Source organism: Oryctolagus cuniculus, chromosome 7 (assembly GCF_964237555.1).
Source record: "Oryctolagus cuniculus chromosome 7, mOryCun1.1, whole genome shotgun sequence".
In the NCBI taxonomy this organism is placed as follows: domain Eukaryota; kingdom Metazoa; phylum Chordata; class Mammalia; order Lagomorpha; family Leporidae; genus Oryctolagus; species Oryctolagus cuniculus.
The window spans coordinates 113,396,350-113,415,823 of record NC_091438.1 but is presented as its reverse complement, the minus strand read 5'-3'; the positions used below and the strand labels follow the sequence as shown (position 1 = coordinate 113,415,823).

Below are 19,474 nucleotides of genomic sequence, written 5' to 3'. Positions count from 1 at the left end.
TTCTTTTATAGAAATATAGTTGGTACTCAGTAAATGTTTGGATGGAAGGATGTATGGTTCACTGGGTGGGAGAGAGGGAGGGAGACAGCACATAAGACTAAATAAAAGAGCTGTTCATGAAGTTGCAAGTCTTTTTAATTATGTTTCTAAATATACTGCTTTCTTTGACTTATCTGTGCATGTTGAAGGGTGATATTCATTGAACCAGAGCCCCTGAATTTATTCATTGAGTCAGTAATCTTGTTTTCTGCTGCTTACTCTCTTTTTTTCATTCAACAAAAATTTATTGAGCAACTATTCTCAACTGGACATTGCACAAGTTTCATGGAAAACAGCTGAATACGTCACTTTTTTTTCCTGATGCCTGCTTCTTCGGCTGTTAATTTTGCCCCTTAACCATTAGACTGACAGTTGTACAGTTTCATGATGGCCCACAGCAATGCTGAAGGATGCACTTGTCAAAATCTCCTCTTGTGAATTGTTTCCTGATGTGCATGTGTAGCTTATGATTCCTCCATGGATTGTGAAATGTGTTTATTCAGAAAGGAGAAAGCTCCTCCCACATTTTTTTTTTTTTTTTGCTTTTTCCTGCTTGTGTTTTGGCCAGCTTTCTCAAGGATAGCCCCTTCAAGCTCTGTGTGGCCAAGGGGAAAATGGGATGTGTCAGCTCACGCTCCTGTGGCCTCCCAGAGGGCCTCAGCCATGCACTGCTGTGGAATCAGGGGTGGACGTTAGGCAAGTATATAGGAAGATTGGGCAAGACCTGCCTCTGGCTGGTGCTGTTTAAGCATGACTAGTGGCTTTCTACATCTCCTAAGCACTTGAGAATGTAGAACATGGTAGGGACTTGTGTCCAGGCAAGGAGGCACTTTGCCTTGTATGTCGGAAACAGCACTGTGTCTGTTAAATCCTGAGAGAGCCGAGACAGGACCTCCATTTGTGACCTATGTCTCTCACTGTGTAAATGAGGGAACAGGTTCACTCTTAGAGAATTTGTAGCCAAAAAGGAGCTAAAACCAAGGTTTTCTGATGCTTATCCTGTGATTCTTACCATGTTTCATGGTAAACTAACACTTCCAAATATATTTCTATGTATAAGACCATTTTAGCATGATAAAGTGAGGACAGCAGAATGAATATGGGATGTGGAGTCAGAGCAAAATGAAATCCTGATGCTGCTTCTTATATTTGTGTAACTTTGGGCAAGTAACTTGAACATTCTTATTCTTTGCTTTTATGTCCATTGAAGGGAAGAAAGAATATAGCTTTTTATAGCTGTTATGAAGATTAAATGGAAGACTATTTAAAAAGCTTAGCACAGTACTCAGCCTCTCTTGTATGTCTGATAGGTTTGCTAGGAGGAAAGAATACAATTGACTCTTTGAGAAATTGTTCAGATGATGGTAATGGTAGAAAGGGGATGGTGGTTGTGGTGACGGTGATGTGGCTATCACTAATCAAACCTGTAATTCTAAACATTTCCTTGCTATCTGAGCATCCGTTTAATCTTAGTGTTGCCATTTTATAGCAGATCCTACTATCTCCAAATTCCATTATTTTCTTATTTATAGCACACTACTTCTTGGATATATCTGAGATATGTCTCAGCCAAGAAGTAACAACAATGAATCTGCTAACATGATCAGAAACAAAGAAACATGTCCCACAAATTACCTTTCCCCAATTTGCAGGGTTAAATGAGCCTGTGATATCAATTTGGCCTGTGCTTTCTATATTCCTATGTGTCATTCCCAGGATTTCCTTGAACTTACAACTCCGTGGGCCAGCAGTAGTCAGCCCCTTTTCTGTCAAGGATCTCAGGGTCAGGATCTTCAAGACCTCAGTATCTTGAGAGTTACAAAGAAGTACAATGGAGAAAAATCAGTGAGTCCTGGTGATTAAGAAACAGCATTTTGGAGTCTGATTACTCAAATGTGGATCTCACTGTGAGCTGTGCAGCCGTGGCTAAGTGACTTTGCATTTCTAGTTCTAAGCTTCCGTTTCCTTATCTGTACAACGAGGGTAATAATAGCACCGTCACATCAGACTGTTGTGAGAATAAGATGGGACGTGTCTCAGGGAGAAAGCCTACAACAACTCTGTTACCATATGCTCAAATCTGGGAGTTCTTCCTGTCCACAAACCTTTGTGCCCTGAATGGGAAGTTTTATTATTCTGGGCCCATTCAGTAAAACATAAACCATTCTAAAAATTGGGAATTTAATATGGAAAAAATGGTGACCCCAATAATTAGGAAGCTTAGAAGGGCCAGATTCACTGCAAAGTAAGCAAAAAAATCAACATAAGGAAGCTACTTCCACCCCAAGACTTTGGGGCATAGGAAAGAGCTAGTGTTGCTGAAAACCAAGGCAGTAGACACTGGTAGCTGCTGGAGCCAGAACGGCCTTATGCGTAGGGCAGAGATCCTGGAGGGGAAGCGGCCCCTGCTGGAGATAATGCCCCAGACAGAGGAAAGGAGGTGTGCTCTGGTTGCCCCTTCCTGCCAGCCCTAGAATCTCCCAGCAAAGCTGCCCTCCACTATCTTGGGTTCTGGGAATGGTAGTCTATAGGGGCAGCCCCACAGTACTGAGCAGAGCAAGGGATTTGATCTGAAAACAAAGAGGCCCAGGGATTTTACAGGCACAAGTCCCAGACCTCACTTCCCTGGGGGCTGGGCTCTAACTACTGTGATAACCACCGGGAAAGTTTGGAAGAGCTGTACTTCCCCCTGCTGCTGGGCCTCTGAACAATAGCAGAGGTGCACAAGTCGCTGTGCTGCAGAAGGTAGAATTTGGAAAAGGCAATGGAAAAATCCTAGAAAGCTGTTGTAAAATCCTGGAGAATTGTGAGAGTCCTGTCTGTGGCTCCCTGTAGATCCCACTTTTTAGAAAGCTCTGAGATGTTTGGTTGGATGAGACACACCAGTCTGCCTTTTACCTGCTCACTCCTCTGGAATTCAGTGCAGACCAAATTCCTTGGGAAACCTCCCAAAGACTCTACTTCAGGTTAGCTGCCCCTGAGGCCCCTGTTCCCTTTGGGGTTCGCTGTCCCTCCCAGCAGATCATGTATGCCCTGAAAGCAGCGACTTTCTCTAGCCTTCTTTTCTCTAGCAGCCCCAAGCATTCAGACTCTCCCACTTCCTGCCTTGAGCTGCTAGAAACTGTGGTAGCTCCTGGATTGCTAAGCATGTGGGTAGGGCAGTGCCAGCTTCCTGTGGCTTTCACTGTAGACAAGGAGCAGGGAGGATATGACCTTTTAAAACTACCAGTGACATTTTGTACTTGGACGTCCAGTGGTGCATGAGAACATTTAGCAGGAAGATCCCATCTTCCCTCAAGGATCCAGGAATCCCTAAGTCACATCTGAGGAAAAAAAAAATAGTCAGATGTTAGCCTGGCAGAATGGAGAATGGATTCCAGGCAGAGAGAAGACCCAAGTGCAAAAGTGTTGAGGTGGGCCAGCGCCGCGGCTCAATAGGCTAATCCTCCACCTAGTGGCGCCAGCACACTGGGTTCTAGTCCCGGTCGGGGCACCGGATTCTGTCCAGGTTGCCCTTCTTCTAGGCCAGCTCTCTGCTGTGGCCAGGGAGTGCAGTGGAGGATGGCCCAAGTGCTTGGGCCCTGCACCCCATGGGAGACCAGGAGAAGCACCTGGCTCCTGCCTTCGGATTGGCGCTGTGCGCTGTCCGCAGCACACCAGCCGTGGCGACCACTGGAAAGTGAACCAACGGCAAAGGAAGACCTTTCTCTCTGTCTCTCTCTCTCACTATCCACTCTGCCTGTCAAAAAAAAAAAAAAAAAAAAGTGTTGAGGTGGGTAAGAGCACCAAGGACAGGAGAGTGCAAGGAGGGTGGCACTGCATTGAAATGGGTGAGGTCAGCGTGATGCAGCCTTCTCTCCTGCACCCCAGTCTCTCTGGCCTGCCCTGAGCACCTTCCACCTCTCTGTGCACTCTAGTTGTATATCTCTGCATGTTTATGGACATCTAGTGTCATACTGTGTGCCTCGAAGGTGCTTGTGGGGTATTTGAATAAGTAGAAGACAATTCCAGGCTCTCATGGGTATCACGGAATACAGGCTATGTGGGGAAGGTTAGCCTGAATGCCTCCCATCTATGGCCAGCCCTCTGTTCCATATCATTCTTTGAATGGGGTGTTATTCTCTGTCATCCTCTCCTTCACACTTGGGTTTTGGCAACACGTAGCAGTAAGAATGGCAATGTAGAGAGGCTGAAAACATTCAGTTATCAAACAATTCCTGTGCTTTTGCCTGCACTAAAATGGAGGTGTGATGGCTGTGACCTTGGGCAAGTCAGCCTCTGCAAACCTCAGTTTCTCCTCTGGTGTTTCTGCCATTAATGGCGCCCACATGACACCGCCCATGTCTGATGAGACCACATGTATAAATGTACAGCATAGTGCCTGGTACTAGCCGGGCACTGAATGACTGATGGCGACTGCTTTTATTATGACAATGACAGTTGGTACCACCATTCCATCACTGAGTGCTGTACATGGGCCCAAGTAAAGCCAAAGAGAACAGGTTCCCAAATCTTCCCACGCAGGCAGCTGTGCTCTTTTGGTTTCTATTTGAGACAGGCCTACTCATGGGGCTCATCCTCCATGTTTTTTTGGTTTTTTGAAAAAGTGGTGTGTTTGTTTTTAACTTTTCCTCCAATTTTTTTTTTTTTGAGGAATTTTGTTTTGCTCTGCTTTCTCGCAGGAGTGATTGGAGCAGATGTGAAGGGTCATGGCCTCGCCTGTGAGGGACAGCCAGTGACGTCACGGCTGGCCATCATCTGTGGAACGTCTTCTTGTCACATGGGGGTGAGTCAACCGGGCACACAGGCAGGGCCACTGCACGTAGTGGGAGGCAAACCCATGGGAGAACTTGAGCTGCTGGCTCCTTCTTGCCCTCCTCTTCTTCCCTCTTTCCCTTCCAGCCAGAGTTCAGCATTCCCTCCAACAGCCCTGCATCCAGGGGCCCGATTCTTACAGTCTGAAAAAAATCAAGTCGGCCTCTGACGTCATGCTGGCCAGAGAGCCCAGGCAGGAGGGGTGAAGCTGGGCCAAAGATGGCAAAATCTCACTCCCCAAGACTGACCCGCGCCTGATGGGAAGCCGTGTCTTCTCTGGCAAGGCCTGTCTGTTTTCCTTGGCCGTGAGTTCTCCCTCAATCAATATAAATCCATCTCCTGGAGAGTGTCCTGATGATCTATAGAATCAGGCTGCATATCATGACTTCAAAAGAACACTGATAAGCAATTTTCACTCTGTTAATTCTTCTCCATGAATTAGTGGGAAGGCTTTCTCCAAGATTGCAGTTAAAATTTAGTGCCTGCCCTGAAATTTATATCTTCTTTAAATGCATGAGTCTGAAAGCATTCCATTTCGATAAGTACCCATTTCTACCATATTTTTATTTAAAAGTCATTACTCGATTCCACTTAGATGGACGACTCCTTGGATTTTTCCCAAATGAGCAACACGGAGCGGGTGTGGGAGAGGGAGCAGGAAGATGAGTAGAGATTAGCATGGGCAGAATCGCTGCAACTGGGGGGAAGCTCATAGGCAGTGTGAAGCTATTAGACTACAGGGACCACTGAGCCTTTTTTAATGTCATCTTGATTTGTGTAAATTTGGGTACATTGGCTCATTTCTCTGCTCCTGTTTCCAAGCTGTGCTAAACCTTGGGGACAGACGGATGCTATCAGACCTTCTATGGAAGAGACAGAGTTATAACAAGTACTACAGTACTATATGCGGTCCCCAAGTATAGATTCAGGTTGTACTTGTGACACTGAACACCCGGCTCACACCTGGCAGTTCATCTCATAGAGATGCCCTCCAGTCCCACTTCCTCCACTTCCTAAGCATGGGCCTTGGGGCAAGGTGCAGAAGCTCCCTGGGCCAAGTGTGGAAAGTTATAGACCCTGACTCATAGTGTTGGGAAGACTAGGCGAGGTCATAGAAAGTGCCTCACATGTGGGAAGCGCATGAGGTACTATGATGAGCTCTTGATGACCAGGGGTCATTGCATGGGAAAGAGACCATGGCGAACTCTGCCTGGATGTGTCCAGGGTTAGAGAAATCTTCCTAATGTGATATTTGTGCCAGACTTTTGAGAAAAAGCGTTTTCTTTTATTTGTCTCTCCCGGCTCTGGTCAAAGTCTTAAATGGAACTTCTTTAACTAAACCTAACAACCCCGTCATATTTCTTCCCCTTCAGTAGCCCTGTGGGACAGCTTAGCTGTCACTGAAGGCCCTATACGTGTGAAGTGCTGATCAGCCAGCCAGCCTGCATTTCCCCTGGCATGGCCCATCCTCACTCACTTGTCTTCACCGAACACTGATTTAAACCTACTTAAATCACTTCCTATCTTCACAAGGACACATCTAATCTAGCTTCTCCCGTGAAGTTTGATATCAGGAATTTTTCACCACACTCAATTGAGATTTCTTTCTTTAAAAACAAGCAAAAAAATGTTTCTTGTATTTATTTGAAAGGCAGTGTGATAGAGAGAGATGTTCCATCCACTGGGTGGCAGGGGCCCAAGTACCTGGCCAAGAAGAGTAGCTGAGGGGCCGGTGCTGTGGTGCAGCAGGGTAAGCCACTGTCTGCAGCGCCAGCATCCGCTATGGGCACCAATCCAAGTTCCAGCTTCTCCACTTCCTATCCAGCCCCCTGCTAATGAGCCTGGGAAAGCAGCAGAGAATGGCCCAAGTGCTTCAGTCCCTGCACCCACATGGGAGACCTGAAAGAAGCTCCTGGCTCGTGGCTTCAGCCTGGGCCAACTCTGGCTAGTGTAGCCATTTGAGGAGTAAACCAGCAGATGGACAATCTATCTGTCTCCTCTCTCTCTCTCTCTCTCTCTCTCTCTCTGCAGCTCTGACTTTCAATATATATATATATATATATATATATTAAAAAAAAAAAGAGCCGCTGAGTATTGAATGAGTGCCAGCATCACAGGTGATGGATTCTGCTGACCCTCATTTGTGAATTCACCAAGTAGAGGCGAATCTGAAGGAATATGTCTTGGTGATCCCCACTTCTCCTCCGTGAGGATGATACCACCTTTTCCAGCATATCTATTTTATAAAGTAGGGAACTAAGGCAATGAAAAGTCCAGTCATATTCCCAGGCTCAGACAGGTTTCACGTTCTGGGACCGAGGACTGCAATCTAGCTGTGGCTCTCTCCAACATTCCGGCTGCATCTAGTCTCACTGTGCCGTACCTGATTACAATGGGCATGGGCTTCTGAGTCACACAGATGCAGATGGCGACGGCTGCCCCCTCGCTCTTTGGCCTTATGACCTGAAGTGAGCCACCTAAGTTCTCCAAGCCCCCGATTATTCATCCCTCGCACTGGGGGTAATGAGCCAGTCTCACAGAGTTGTTGGGTAGCACACATTATGGATGTGTGTACCTGGCACCCAGCAGATGCTCAGAAATGGTGGGGATTTTTATTAAACGTTCCTAGTGATGTAAACGGTTCCCATGATGCAACTGTTGGGGCTTGCAGGAGTTTGACAGGCAGCTACAGTTGGTTGCAGTAAACGAGGGCCATAAAATGCCAGTTTATTGTGGTCATGTTGTGCTGGAAATAATGTCCCACCCCCACCCCACTTTGTACTTGGGAGTGGGGAGAGTCTCTGGGGCCAAGGGGATTAATCATCAGCTTTCATGTTGTGTGGTGAGGGCGAGACTGTGGTCTCACTGGCAGCGGAACGTGCCTTTGATCTCCCTCAGGTGCTGGGAGCCCCGTGAGCCTGCCACAATAACACCTTTGTGATGTCCAGGAGAGGTGCAGGTCTGCAGGAACACTTCCAGGGAAGCTCAAGGACTCCCTTTGTTGTGGTTCTGGCAAATAAAACCACCAACTGTCAGGAGAAATTCACCAAACAGAACCCAGGGACCAAAGGGGCTGTGGCTTTTTCGAAGAGTGGTTCTCAACATGATCTGAAGGACTCGCTTTCTTCCTGTCTCCTCACTTTGGATGTTTCCAACTCAGGGAGTTAAGAGACTAAATTCCCAGGAACGTCGTATGCTTGATCAGGGCCTCTTTCTAGGTCACCTGAAAAGAATGAATGAACCACGGGTAAACAAATGAGCAAGCCATTGAGTGTTGGTAAATACTTAGCAGCTCCCTACCCACTGGCTCCTGTTACTTCCAGGAATCTGGAGAAAATGCCTGGGGTTCACCATAAGACATACTAATCAAGCCTTTGATATTTTAGAAGATAGAAGTGTGGGCTGCACATTTATCATCTTTGTAGATGATTTAATTAACAAGAGAAAAATGCTTTTCCTTTTTTAAATCCATGAAAGAAGAACTGCTTGTTTATAGTTAATTACTGCCAAATTACCAAAACCCCAGATAATGCATAGCATGGGTTAGCCAGAGGTTGAAAGGTTATAGGGTCAGGAGGCGCTGATCTTTGCCATTGACTCAGCACCCTTCCCTGGAGCTGTCAAGTCGCAGTGTGACTGGGCAATTTGTCCTACAGTTAAGTTGGATGAGGAGAGGACTCGGGTAGGGCTGGAGGTGGGGAGGAGTATGGACAAAGTGAGGCTTGAGCAGAACATCACCTGTTGAGAGTTGAGAAATGCATCTGCATCTGCATCTTCTATTGTTCGGAACTCAATGTGTGCTCAGTCTTTGCTGAATGTAAGCCATAGTGGTTCTCTCGGAGTGGAAGTGGAGCCTTATAAAGTGGGTTTAGGTAAGGTTCTTCATCATTCAGTACTTGATTTCTTCATCTGTTTAAGTGTGGCTAATCGTGCTTCTCTTTAAAGTGTGTTAAGGATTAAGTTAGGTAATCTTTAAAGAACTTGGTACTGTGCCTAGCATGAAATACCTATAATTGTTAATATGAAATACCATTTAATAGAAAGGATCAATTATGGCTAGAATAAATAATACATATGGCAATGGATTAAATGTGGAGATACCAGCACGAATTCATATTTAGCTTAACTTAGCTTAATAGCATATACAGGTGAGTAAACATATATGTATTTCCTAATTCTGTCAGCTGAGAAGGCCTGCAAATGAGAACATACCAGGTACTTTTAGAAGAACACTCAGGGCTGAGATTACAATTATCCAATCAAAACCCCAAAAATGAGGATCATTTGAAGAATGGTTGACTGTAGGGTTGCTCAGGGAATAGACAAGATATGCCTGGAGTATCTTGGAGTGCCAGAAAATAAGGACATGTGTGTAATTGAGGATACGTCAGAGGGAGCCAAATGAGGGGCATTCTAGTGGCCAGAACCAGCACCATTTAAGCAGTAGAGTATTGTGTTATAAACCGAAGTATAACATGACTATCCATGAATCCAGACTGCTGCGAGCGATTGAATACGTGAAGAGAGGAAACAAGTCCCATGTGCAGAAGAAACCCAGGATAGATGGCTTTGCACTGATGTGTGAACTGCACGTGATGCCTTCCTTCAAAGTGTAGGAAAAGAGGAGGAACGAGTGACTTCACACTGGAGAACTATGACAAACTCCACCTCAACCAGGTGGCCAGGGTCAACATTAGCAGTGATAAGTCATGTTGGTGACAAGTACTGTTAATGACACATGGTCTTCTCTTGCTTCTCCTTATTACTCTAGTCTAATCATCATAAAAACATCAGATAATTCCCAATTAAAGGATAGTTCATGGAATACTGAATAGTACTTAATCAAAATTGGGAATGTCATCAAAACACAAGAGAAATCTGAGTAATTGTCTCATCCAAGAGGAGCCTAAGGAGATGTGACAGTGAGATTTGAAGCGATATCATGGATGGGATCTTGGAACAAGGAAAGGACAAAGGTGGAAACTAAGGAAATCTGAATAAATATTGAATTTAGTTCATGATAATATATCAATGTCACTCACTAATCGTGACATATGTGCCTAATTTAAGATACATATAATGGGGAAACTAAATAGGGGTGTGACATATAAGAACTCTCTGTTCTAGCTTTACAATTTTTCTATATTTGAATATTAAAAGTTTTTTTAAAAAAAATTCCTTCCTTCATTTTCCCTTCCCTCCTTCTTTCTTCCTTTCTCTCTCTCTCTCCCTCTCTCCCTCTCTCCCTCTCCCTTTCTCTCTCTCTCTCCCTCTCTCCCTCTCCCTTTCTCTCTCTCTCCCTCTCTCCCTCTCCCTTTCTCTCTCTCTCTCTCTCTCTCTCTCTCCCCCTATCTCTCTCTCTCCCTATCTCTCTCTCTCCCTATCTTTCTCTCTCTCTTTCATAGAATGACGGAGAGAGAAGAGACAGATCTTCCATCGTGGGTCACTCCCCAAAGCAAAGAGCCAGGAATTCCATCTGGGTCTCCTACGTAGATGGCAGGAAGTCAAATATTTGAGTCATCATCTGCTTTTCCCCAGACACATTGTCAGGGAGCTGGATCAGAAGCATAGTAGATGGAACTCCAACCAGCACTCTGACATGAGATGTAGGCATCCCAACTAGTGGCTTAACCCCCTGCTCCACAGTGCCCACACCAAAAGTTAAATAACTTTCAGTTAATTAATTAATTAAGAAAATATTTTCTTGCATTTGCCTAGCTAACTGCTAAGGGTCTTAAGATAAATAAGATAAAACATCCTGCCTGCCAACAAGGAGCTCAGGTGGGTTGAGAAAGACAAAGAAATCAAAAACTCCAGTACAAAAGTGGTAATTACTATGTTAATGCTTGGCTGGAATGTGGGAGGAACATGAAAAAGAAGCCAGCTCATGCCTTCAGTAGGCAAGGAAGTTTTCCTGTAGGAAATTGTATTCACAGTGCTATGACCTCCCTGTCCCCACTGGGACACTGTGCCCGCCAGTCCATTTCAAGTTCTGGGCCCTGTCCTCACACTGCACCTTGTTTCACTTTTCCATTCCCATAGAACCGCACAGCTGATCTCTCCTGAGGCCCACTGGGACAGCAGCACAGGAAGAGAGAAAAACCCTGTGCCTTGCACTGATGACCTTCTGTTAGCAGGCTGTCATCTCTAGGCAAATGGCTTTGTGTCCCTTTAGTAGGTGACATTGATATGGTCATAAAAAGAAAGGTGAAGCAGGAGGGAGGCCCACGTGGTACCAGGAGATTACTGTTTTCACCTCCTGAATGGAAGCGTTGCCCTGCTCAGTCTTCACCTACTAGCACCTGCTATTGTCAGCCCTGTGGTAATCAGCATTTTCGGGAGACTCTCCATTTTGAGACTGGCTCCAGGGCCCTGCAACTGCATATATTGGAAACAAACCATATACTAGCCATTGATTTGGTGAACAGAGGGTTGTGCTGCACTGTGACCAACAAGAGACAGACCAAGTACTCAAGGAGCTCAAGGTAGCTTGTTTCTCCTAATGTTTGGGGCAGGACAGGTCTTATGTTGTGCTAGACTGGATGTGTCTAGCATCCCTGGCCCCAGCCAATAGCACTCCAGCCTGGGTCACTGTGAAGATACGAACAATAATAATAACTACTGCTGGCTGGCACTGCGGCTCAATAGCCTAATCCTCCGCCTGTGGCGCCGGCACACCGGGTTCTAGTCCTCGTTGGGGTGCTGGATTCTGTCCCGGTTGCTCCTCTTCCAGGCCAGCTCTCTGCTGTGGCCCGGGAGTGCAGTGGAGGATGGTCCAAGTCCTTGGGCCCTACAGCCACATGGGAGACCAGGAGAAGCACATGGCACCTGGCTTCGGATCAGCGCAGTGCACCAGCCACAGCACATCGGCTGCAGCAGCCATTGGAGGTTGAACCAATGGTAAAGGAAGACCTTTCTCTCTGTCTCTCTCTCTCTCACTGTCCACACTGCCTGTCAAAAAAATAAAAATAAAAAAACTAAAAAAAAAAAATATATAGCTACTGCCATCTATTGAATGCTGACAGGACCCAGCACCTTGCTGAAACCTTGTGTCATGCAACCAGCTCAGTAATCCTGAGAAGCAAGCACCATTTCTGTCCCCATTTTACAAGTGAGGAAACTTCAGCCAGGAGTGGTGAACGGGCCACGCACTGTGTAGGAAGGGGTTGCTTGTTTATGCCCTCTAGAGGATGCCTGCTCTTCCTCTTCAGTGCCATCACTTCTCTCACGGGCCCAGAGGAGAGAGCCAACACAATTACGATATGGGCAAGTGTTCAACAAACATTTCACCAAAGAAACGATGTGAATGGTAAGCACTATGACATATGTGCAAATCATTAGCCATTAGAGAAAACAAATTAAAACCACAATGAAATATACTAGTCACTTTTTAGGATGGCTAAACTTGTGCCGAAGATGTGGGGAACTGGACTCTCTCACACCTCTGGTGGGAACGTGCATAGAAGATCCACTTTGGAAAACAGGTTAGCATTTTCTTACAAAGTTGATATACACCTACTGTGTGACCCAGCCGTTTCCCACTTACCAAAGCGTATATCCATGTAAACCTCCAACAGAGATCGTCATAGCAACCTTATGTAGTGGTACAAACCTGGGAACAACCCAGTTGTCTATAAACAGTGAATAAACAAGCTCCTGGTATATCATTAAAATGGACTGTTACTAAGCAATAAAAGGAAATGAACTAATATAAGATACAACATAGGGCTTCTCTTTAATAATGCAGTTACATTAAAGCATTTACTAACTCCTTAATGATAGTAAATATAAGACTTCACCAAGCCGGCGCCGCGGCTCACCAGGCTAATCCTCCTCCGCCTTGCGGCTCTGGCACACCAGGTTCTAGTCCTGGTCAGGGCGCCAGATTCTGTCCCAGTTGCCCCTCTTCCAGGCCAGCTCTCTGCTGTTGCCAGGGAGTGCAGTGGAGGATGGCCCAAGTACTTGGGCCCTGCACCCCATGGGAGACCAGGAGAGGCACCTGGCTCCTGCCATCGGATCAGCGCGATGCGCCGGTCGCAGCGCGCCAGCCACGGCGGCCATTGGAGGGTGAACCAATGGCAAAGGAAGACCTTTCTCTCTGTCTCTCTCTCTCACTGTCCACTCTGCCTGTCAAAACAAAACAAAACAAAAGATTTCACCAAGAATCACTTTTTCCTGCATCTACAAAATTATAAAATATGTCACAAGATGTTGACTGGAACAAATATTTTAAAGTTACCTTATATGTGCCAGGAATATTTTCATTTGATGTCATAAAAAATGCATATCCCATATCCATTGCTTCAATATTAAGGATATAGGAACAGACTGACAAACTCTAACCTGAAAATTCGATATAACAATCAAAAGTTTTAAATTTTGGAGCATTTTGAATTTGGGACTTTTGGATTGGGAATGCTCAACTGGTAAAGTCCATACAAATATACCCAAATCCAGAAACCTCTGACATAACAAACATTTCTGGTCCCTAGCATTATAAAGAAAGGACACTCAGCCTGCACTTCACGAACCAAATAATGCCACAAATAATATTTTTAAATATTTAAATAATAATTTAAAATATTTTTAGCCTTTGCACATGGGTGACACTATTCTTTTGTAAAATGAGACTAAGTAAATTTTTAAATAGATTAAAAACATTATGCATAGGAAAGATTCATATCAGCATAAAAATATCTTACACTTATGGGCTTGGTGGATATGACTATGATCTTACTTCCTGATGTCTTAATAAAGTAAAAATAAAACAACAAAAAAGATATAAGTTAATCACAAGATAATCACGCTGAGGCATAGAAGCCAGACATAAAGAATGCCAACTGTATAGTTCCATTATTTAAAGTTTCAGGAAATGCAAAATGATTTGGTTGCCTAGAACGGGTAAAGGGGTACCATGAGGACCAGGGAAGTAGAACTGCCAGAGGGCACAGGAAAGACTTGGCAGTGATGATCATGATTATCCTGATTCGGGTACAGGTTGAGCATCCCTTATTCAAAATTGGAAATGCTTCAAAATCCAAAACTTTGTGGGTGCTGATCTGAAGCCCGGGTGGAAAAGTCCACAAATCAACTGTATAAAATTGTCACCAGGCTATGTGTTGAAGAAGTAGGTGAAACAAATGAAATTTTGTATTTAATCTTGGGTCCCTTCACCAAGACACCTCATCATGTATATGCAGATATTCCAAAATTCCAAAGCATCTGAAATCCCAAGCACTTATGGTTCCCAGCATTTAGATAAGGGATACTCAGCCTGTAATGTCTTCACTGGGTGTGTACTATGTCAAAACTTATCAAATCCAACATATTAGTCAAAGCTAACTGTAGCTCCATAAAGCTTTTTATAAAAAAAAAAAAATACTGGAAAAGATAATAGTATCTGCAGCCACTTAGAATAATGCTTACTATCCTCAAACACTATTCTAAACATATCTATAAAATTTATTTAGTCCTAGTCCTCATTTACAAAATGTATATAGGTGATCGATAAATCTTACTTTTCGTATTTTCCCTTCTGATTCATAGTTCTCTAGCTATACTGATATATTTTATTCTACTCTCTTGAGCCGTAGCACAGATGAATAAACGCTAATGCTTGTGCTTCAGTGGTACCAATGTGTATCCCAGATGAAACTGACGGGCCTGAAGGAGGCGTGTTTCCTGTGGCTCCTGTTGGCCCATCCTGTACAGTTGGGCACTGGGCACTGATGACTGCAGAGTTTTTTGTTTTTTTGTTTTTTTTTTTTTTTTGACAGGCAGAGTGGACAGTGAGAGAGAGAGACAGAGAGAAAGGTCTTCCTTTGCCATTGGTTCACCCTCCAATGGCCACCGCGGCCGGTGCGCTGCGGCCGGTGCACCGCGCTGATCTGAAGCCAGAAGCCAGGTGCTTCTCCTGGTCTCCCATGGGGTGCAGGGCCCAAGCACTTGGGCCATCCTCCACTGCACTCCTGGGCCACAGCAGAGAGCTGGCCTGGAAGAGGGGCAACCTGGACAGAATCCGGTGCCCTGACCAGGACTAACTAGAACCCAGTGTGCCGGCGCCGCAGGCAGAGGATTAGCCTATTGAGCCATGGCGCTGGCCTGATGACTGCAGAGTTCAGTTACTTTCCCTCCCTGAGATGTGTACAAGTGCTTCGATTTTCCCAAGTCTCTTCTTCCCCAGGGCATCCTCATCCAACACCTGTCTCTGCTGAGGAGACCTGACTGGAAGAAGCCCCTTATATCTAAGGTGCTCTCCACTTATTTCCAACCCCACTTTTTGTAAATGAGGACTGAATAACTTTTATAGGTGTACTTAGAACAGTGCCTGCAGTGTGGTAAGCGTTAGATAAGTTATTACAGATACTACTATTGAGTTCCCCACCACCACCACCCTACTAGTATTCTTTCTTTTAAAAACCTTCATTGAGCTGTAATTAGCATTCAGGGAGATCAGGGAGTCCATGTGGCCTCTCCAGGAAGTAAGATTTTCACTGAATGGTTTTAGTTTGGTGTAACTTGGGTGAGGAACCAGGCAAGCTCTTCCATCTCTGCTCTCCCTTCATCAAGGCAGTCCTCTAGAACTCTCTAGTCCCCCACTCCCTATGCTGTGCCCTCAAGGGGAGAATAGAACCTCCTTCTCCTGGGGCTCATCCTGATGTACCTCCCGCTGCTGGGATCTGCTGGCTGATCTCTGTCCTGCTGGGTAGAGACCCAGGGAGCCTGGGGTCCTAGGGTTTGGGGCTCAAACCAGAGAAAAGCCATCTTTCAGACCCTGCCACGTTGTTAGAGCTGCCTAGAATGTCACTCCACAACTTCCTTGGGCTATCTGAGGACAAAATTCCCCCAAAGCAAACTGTGTGACCTGGGTCTGGGTTGGCTGTGTCACCCAGGACCGTGGGGGCACTGGACAGGGTCTGTCTCTTAGAAGAGCAAGGGTTGTGTAGCATCATTGGTTATAGGGAAATGCCAGTAAACACCACAGTGAGAACCATTCCATGCTTAGGGTGGTTAGAGTTGTGGCACGAATGTGGGGGACTGGAACTCAAACCCCATGGGTGGGAGTGGGAAAGAGCACGGCCACTTTGGAAAACTGTTGAGCAGTTCCTTCAAGTGCTACATACCATGTGATCCAGCCTCTCAGTTCCCCCAAAATCCGAGCAAAGCTTTCTGGCCCCAGATTTCTGGAAGGTCACCAGAAACACAGCAGGTAAAATGAGGCCCCTCAGAAGTCAGAAACAAACCTTTTGGCCTGGGCCCAGCTGAGACTGCAGCTTGCCTGGAAGAATGGTAGAAGCTGAGAGGGGCAAAATTGGGTCTCTGTGTCTCAGCCCTCTCCTCCTTAGCTGCAGGGGAAAGACACCACATTCTCTGGGAAGATGAAGTGCGGCAGGGGGTGGGGCGATAGAAAGGAGGGGATATGCTAGAAGACTACTGTAGAAGAGGAAATGTGCAGTAATAACAAGAACAGCTGATGATTACTGCATTTTACCATGGTCTAAGAAATTTGGAGATACGTTTTTTAATGCTCATAGTAATGTTCAACACAGTTTTAAAAGTTACCCTGTCAATTTACAGGCCATGAAATTGAGGCTCAGAGAGACAAACTACTTACGCAAGTACACATAGCTAATAAGTGCTTTAGATAGAACTACAGCGTAGGCTGTCAGATTCCAGAACACGTGCCCTCAACTCTCAGAAGAGCCGCAAGACACATGCATGTTCTGCGGGAATGGTGGCAGAGTGATTACAAGGAAGATGAGAGCGGCAAAGTTGGGGCTGGATCACAGTGCTCCCGTTTTCCCTTCTTCCTGGTCTTCCAAGTCACTGCCTCTGGAGAGCCACGAGCCTAATGATAACAATAAAAATAAACAACCTCACTTGTCGCCTTCATCCCCCAGGAAGAGAGCATTTATGAGACTCATTTAATCATCCGCATTTCCCTGCTGCCCTGTGGTCAACTGAATTTGGCAGCTGACTTCCCAGCTCATGAGGAAGTTTCTGGGTTCATTTGGAAGATCACGAAATGAAAACCACATTGACTTTTTTTTTCTTTTGCTATTTGCCACTCATCTGCTCTGTGGGTGACTGATACTGTGGCTGCCGAGGGTTACCTAGCAGTGCTGGAGAGTGGCTATGCTTTTCCAGAAGTTCAGTGTGCATGAAATGGTGGTGAAGACAGCCCTTGCAGAGCCCTCACTAAGTGTCAGGTGCTGTGCCAAGTGCCTCAGCAAGCGTGAGCTCATTCAGTTCTCCATACATTTAGTTCAGAGGTTTTAGTATTTGGGGCTCATTGTATTTCCCATATTTTTTTCATCCCTTTTTCCCATTCTCTTTTTCTGCTTCTAGTTCCTCTGTTTCATATGTTAATTTAATGTTCCTGTATTTTCCCCAAATACCATCAGAAGTTTGGGGTAGTTTCTATTCTTCCAGTGATCCAAATGGCTAGAGCCCCCAGAGAAATAATATCCAAGAAACCAAAGCCCCCAGAAGAACCCATGAGAAGTTTTTTTTGAGCAATCGATGCTGAAGAAATGAGATTGAAAGTCCATTTCGAATGAATTATCAATGGCTTTCTACCATCAATAGGAAGTTCAAATGGAAAACTTGAGTGAATATTCTGACTATGTTTTTATGGATCTAGGTTATAGTCAATTCAATAAAGAACTGAAGTCTTAAATCCTGAGGAGCTAAAAAAGTTACTGCAATAGTGTCATGTATTTTTTTTAACTTTTTATTGGAAGATAATTCACAAACCATAAAATTCATTTTCTGGCTATGTATTTTTAAAACTCCATACAACTGAGTTTAGTGACACTTGACAAAGAGAAAAATTTAGTGTCCATCTTCTAGGTTACACCATGGGATGTGTTCTTTATTGCATATAGAGTTAACAGAAGGATGTCACAAAAGAGTGCATTTCCTGGGCCGTTGTTTTGCAGTGGGTTAAGCTGCTGCCTATGATGCCATCATCCATATGAGCACTGGTTTGAGCCCTGGCTGCCCCATTTTCAATCCAGCTCTCTGCTAATGTACTTGGGAAAGCAATGAAAGATGGACCAGTCACTTGGGCTTCTGCCGCCCATGAAGGAGACACAGGTGGAGTTCTAGGCTCCTACCTTCAGCCTGACCCAACTCCAGCCACTGTGGCCATTTGGAGGGTGAATTAGCAGATGGAAGATCTGACTCTCAGTCTCTTTCTCTCTCTCTCTCTCTCTCTCTCTCTCTATATATATATATATATATATGTATATATGTGTATATATATGTGTGTATATATATATATATATATATATATGACCCTGCTTTCCAAATAAATAAGTCAGTCTTTAAAAAAAAAAAAGTACATTTCCACCTGCACCTGTAAGGACACCTGTAATAAACTTGTGTAGTACTGGACAAAGAGTAGGTGTCCAGTAAATGGTGGATGGATGCATGGTGCAACAGTCTGAAAAAAAGCAGGCGTCAACCATTAAAGGTTTTAAAGAACAATTCATGCCATGCCAGTTAGATTTCCTCTTTGACTGACAGACTGTGTAGTAAGAGGCAGCTATAGCATGTAAACTCTCCAGTCTTCAGTCACATAGCCCGTTTTTTCTTGATTAACTGACCCTTCCCATAAGACATAGCTTCATTGGTCGGTTTACTTACATGATTCTGTCCATGTAGGAACCAAGCTATTCACTGAATTAGACCTTGAGGCATGTGAAAAGCGAAAAACAGAGGACAGTGCTGTGGCATAGGGAGTTAAGCTGCTGCCTGTAATCCTGGCACCCCATATGGATGCTGGTTTGAGCCCCAGCTGCTCTATTTCTGATCCAACTCCCTGCTATTGCACCTGGGGAAGCAGAGGAGGATGGCCCAAGTGCTTGGACCCCTTTCCCACAAGGGAGACCTGGATGAAGCTCCTGGCTCCTGGCTTCAGCCTGGCCCAGCCCTGGCCATTGCAGCTGTCTGGGGAGTGAGTCAGCAGATGGAAGACCTCTGTGTGTGTGTGTCTTCCTCTCTCTGTAACTATGCCTTTCAAATAAATAAGTAAATCTTTAAAAAAAATTAGAAAAAGAAAAACCAGAAAACTAATTGAAAAATAGCAACAATGCCCAATGGCCCAATTTGCATTTGGACTTTTTGTCTCATTTAGCTATTTGTGAAGCCAGGCAGACTAAGCCATAATTCTCTTGGTTGAGGACACATTTAAATGGAAGATGCTTTTGAATGATTGGTCAGCTGCAGGGCTTCCATTACATCTGCTTCTACCACTGGTCTACATGATAAAAATTGATAGAGTGTTCCTCAGATTTCCATGCCACCCTCACATGAGAATTTACTGTGATCTTGGAAGATAGGGTTAGGGTTCTCTGGAATTGAGGAAGTGGCTCACGAAAAAGAAGAGGAACTCCCAATGACAAAACTCAACTGTTTAAAAATATGTATTTTCTCTTCCATGGTGTACAGAACAGAAATGTGCAAGAACTTGTCTACCCCAATAGACTTACAAGGAAGATGGTATTGAAAACTATATCTGATGGGTTCACTCTCCTGATAAAAATCCCCTGTGAGCTCTCCTGGGTGGAGGACGTCTTGCGTGATCTAGACCCTGTCTGCTTTGGATCTCATTTCC

General features: G+C 44.9%; 1 protein-coding gene across 21 annotated transcripts in view; it reads left to right on the top strand.

Moving 5' to 3' along the window:
• Positions 1 to 19,474, top strand: part of FGGY (FGGY carbohydrate kinase domain containing) — a 532,663-nt gene that overhangs the window by 300,706 nt on the left and 212,483 nt on the right. For all 21 annotated transcript variants that reach the window (XR_011390684.1, XR_011390683.1, XM_070078420.1 and 18 more), the window contains exon 8: positions 4,722 to 4,825. Coding sequence is in view for 19 of the 21 variants with exons in the window: in XM_070078420.1 (XP_069934521.1) it covers positions 4,722 to 4,825 (104 nt within the window). In the remaining 2 variants the exon portion in view is untranslated. The remainder of the gene's footprint in view (positions 1 to 4,721; positions 4,826 to 19,474) is intronic.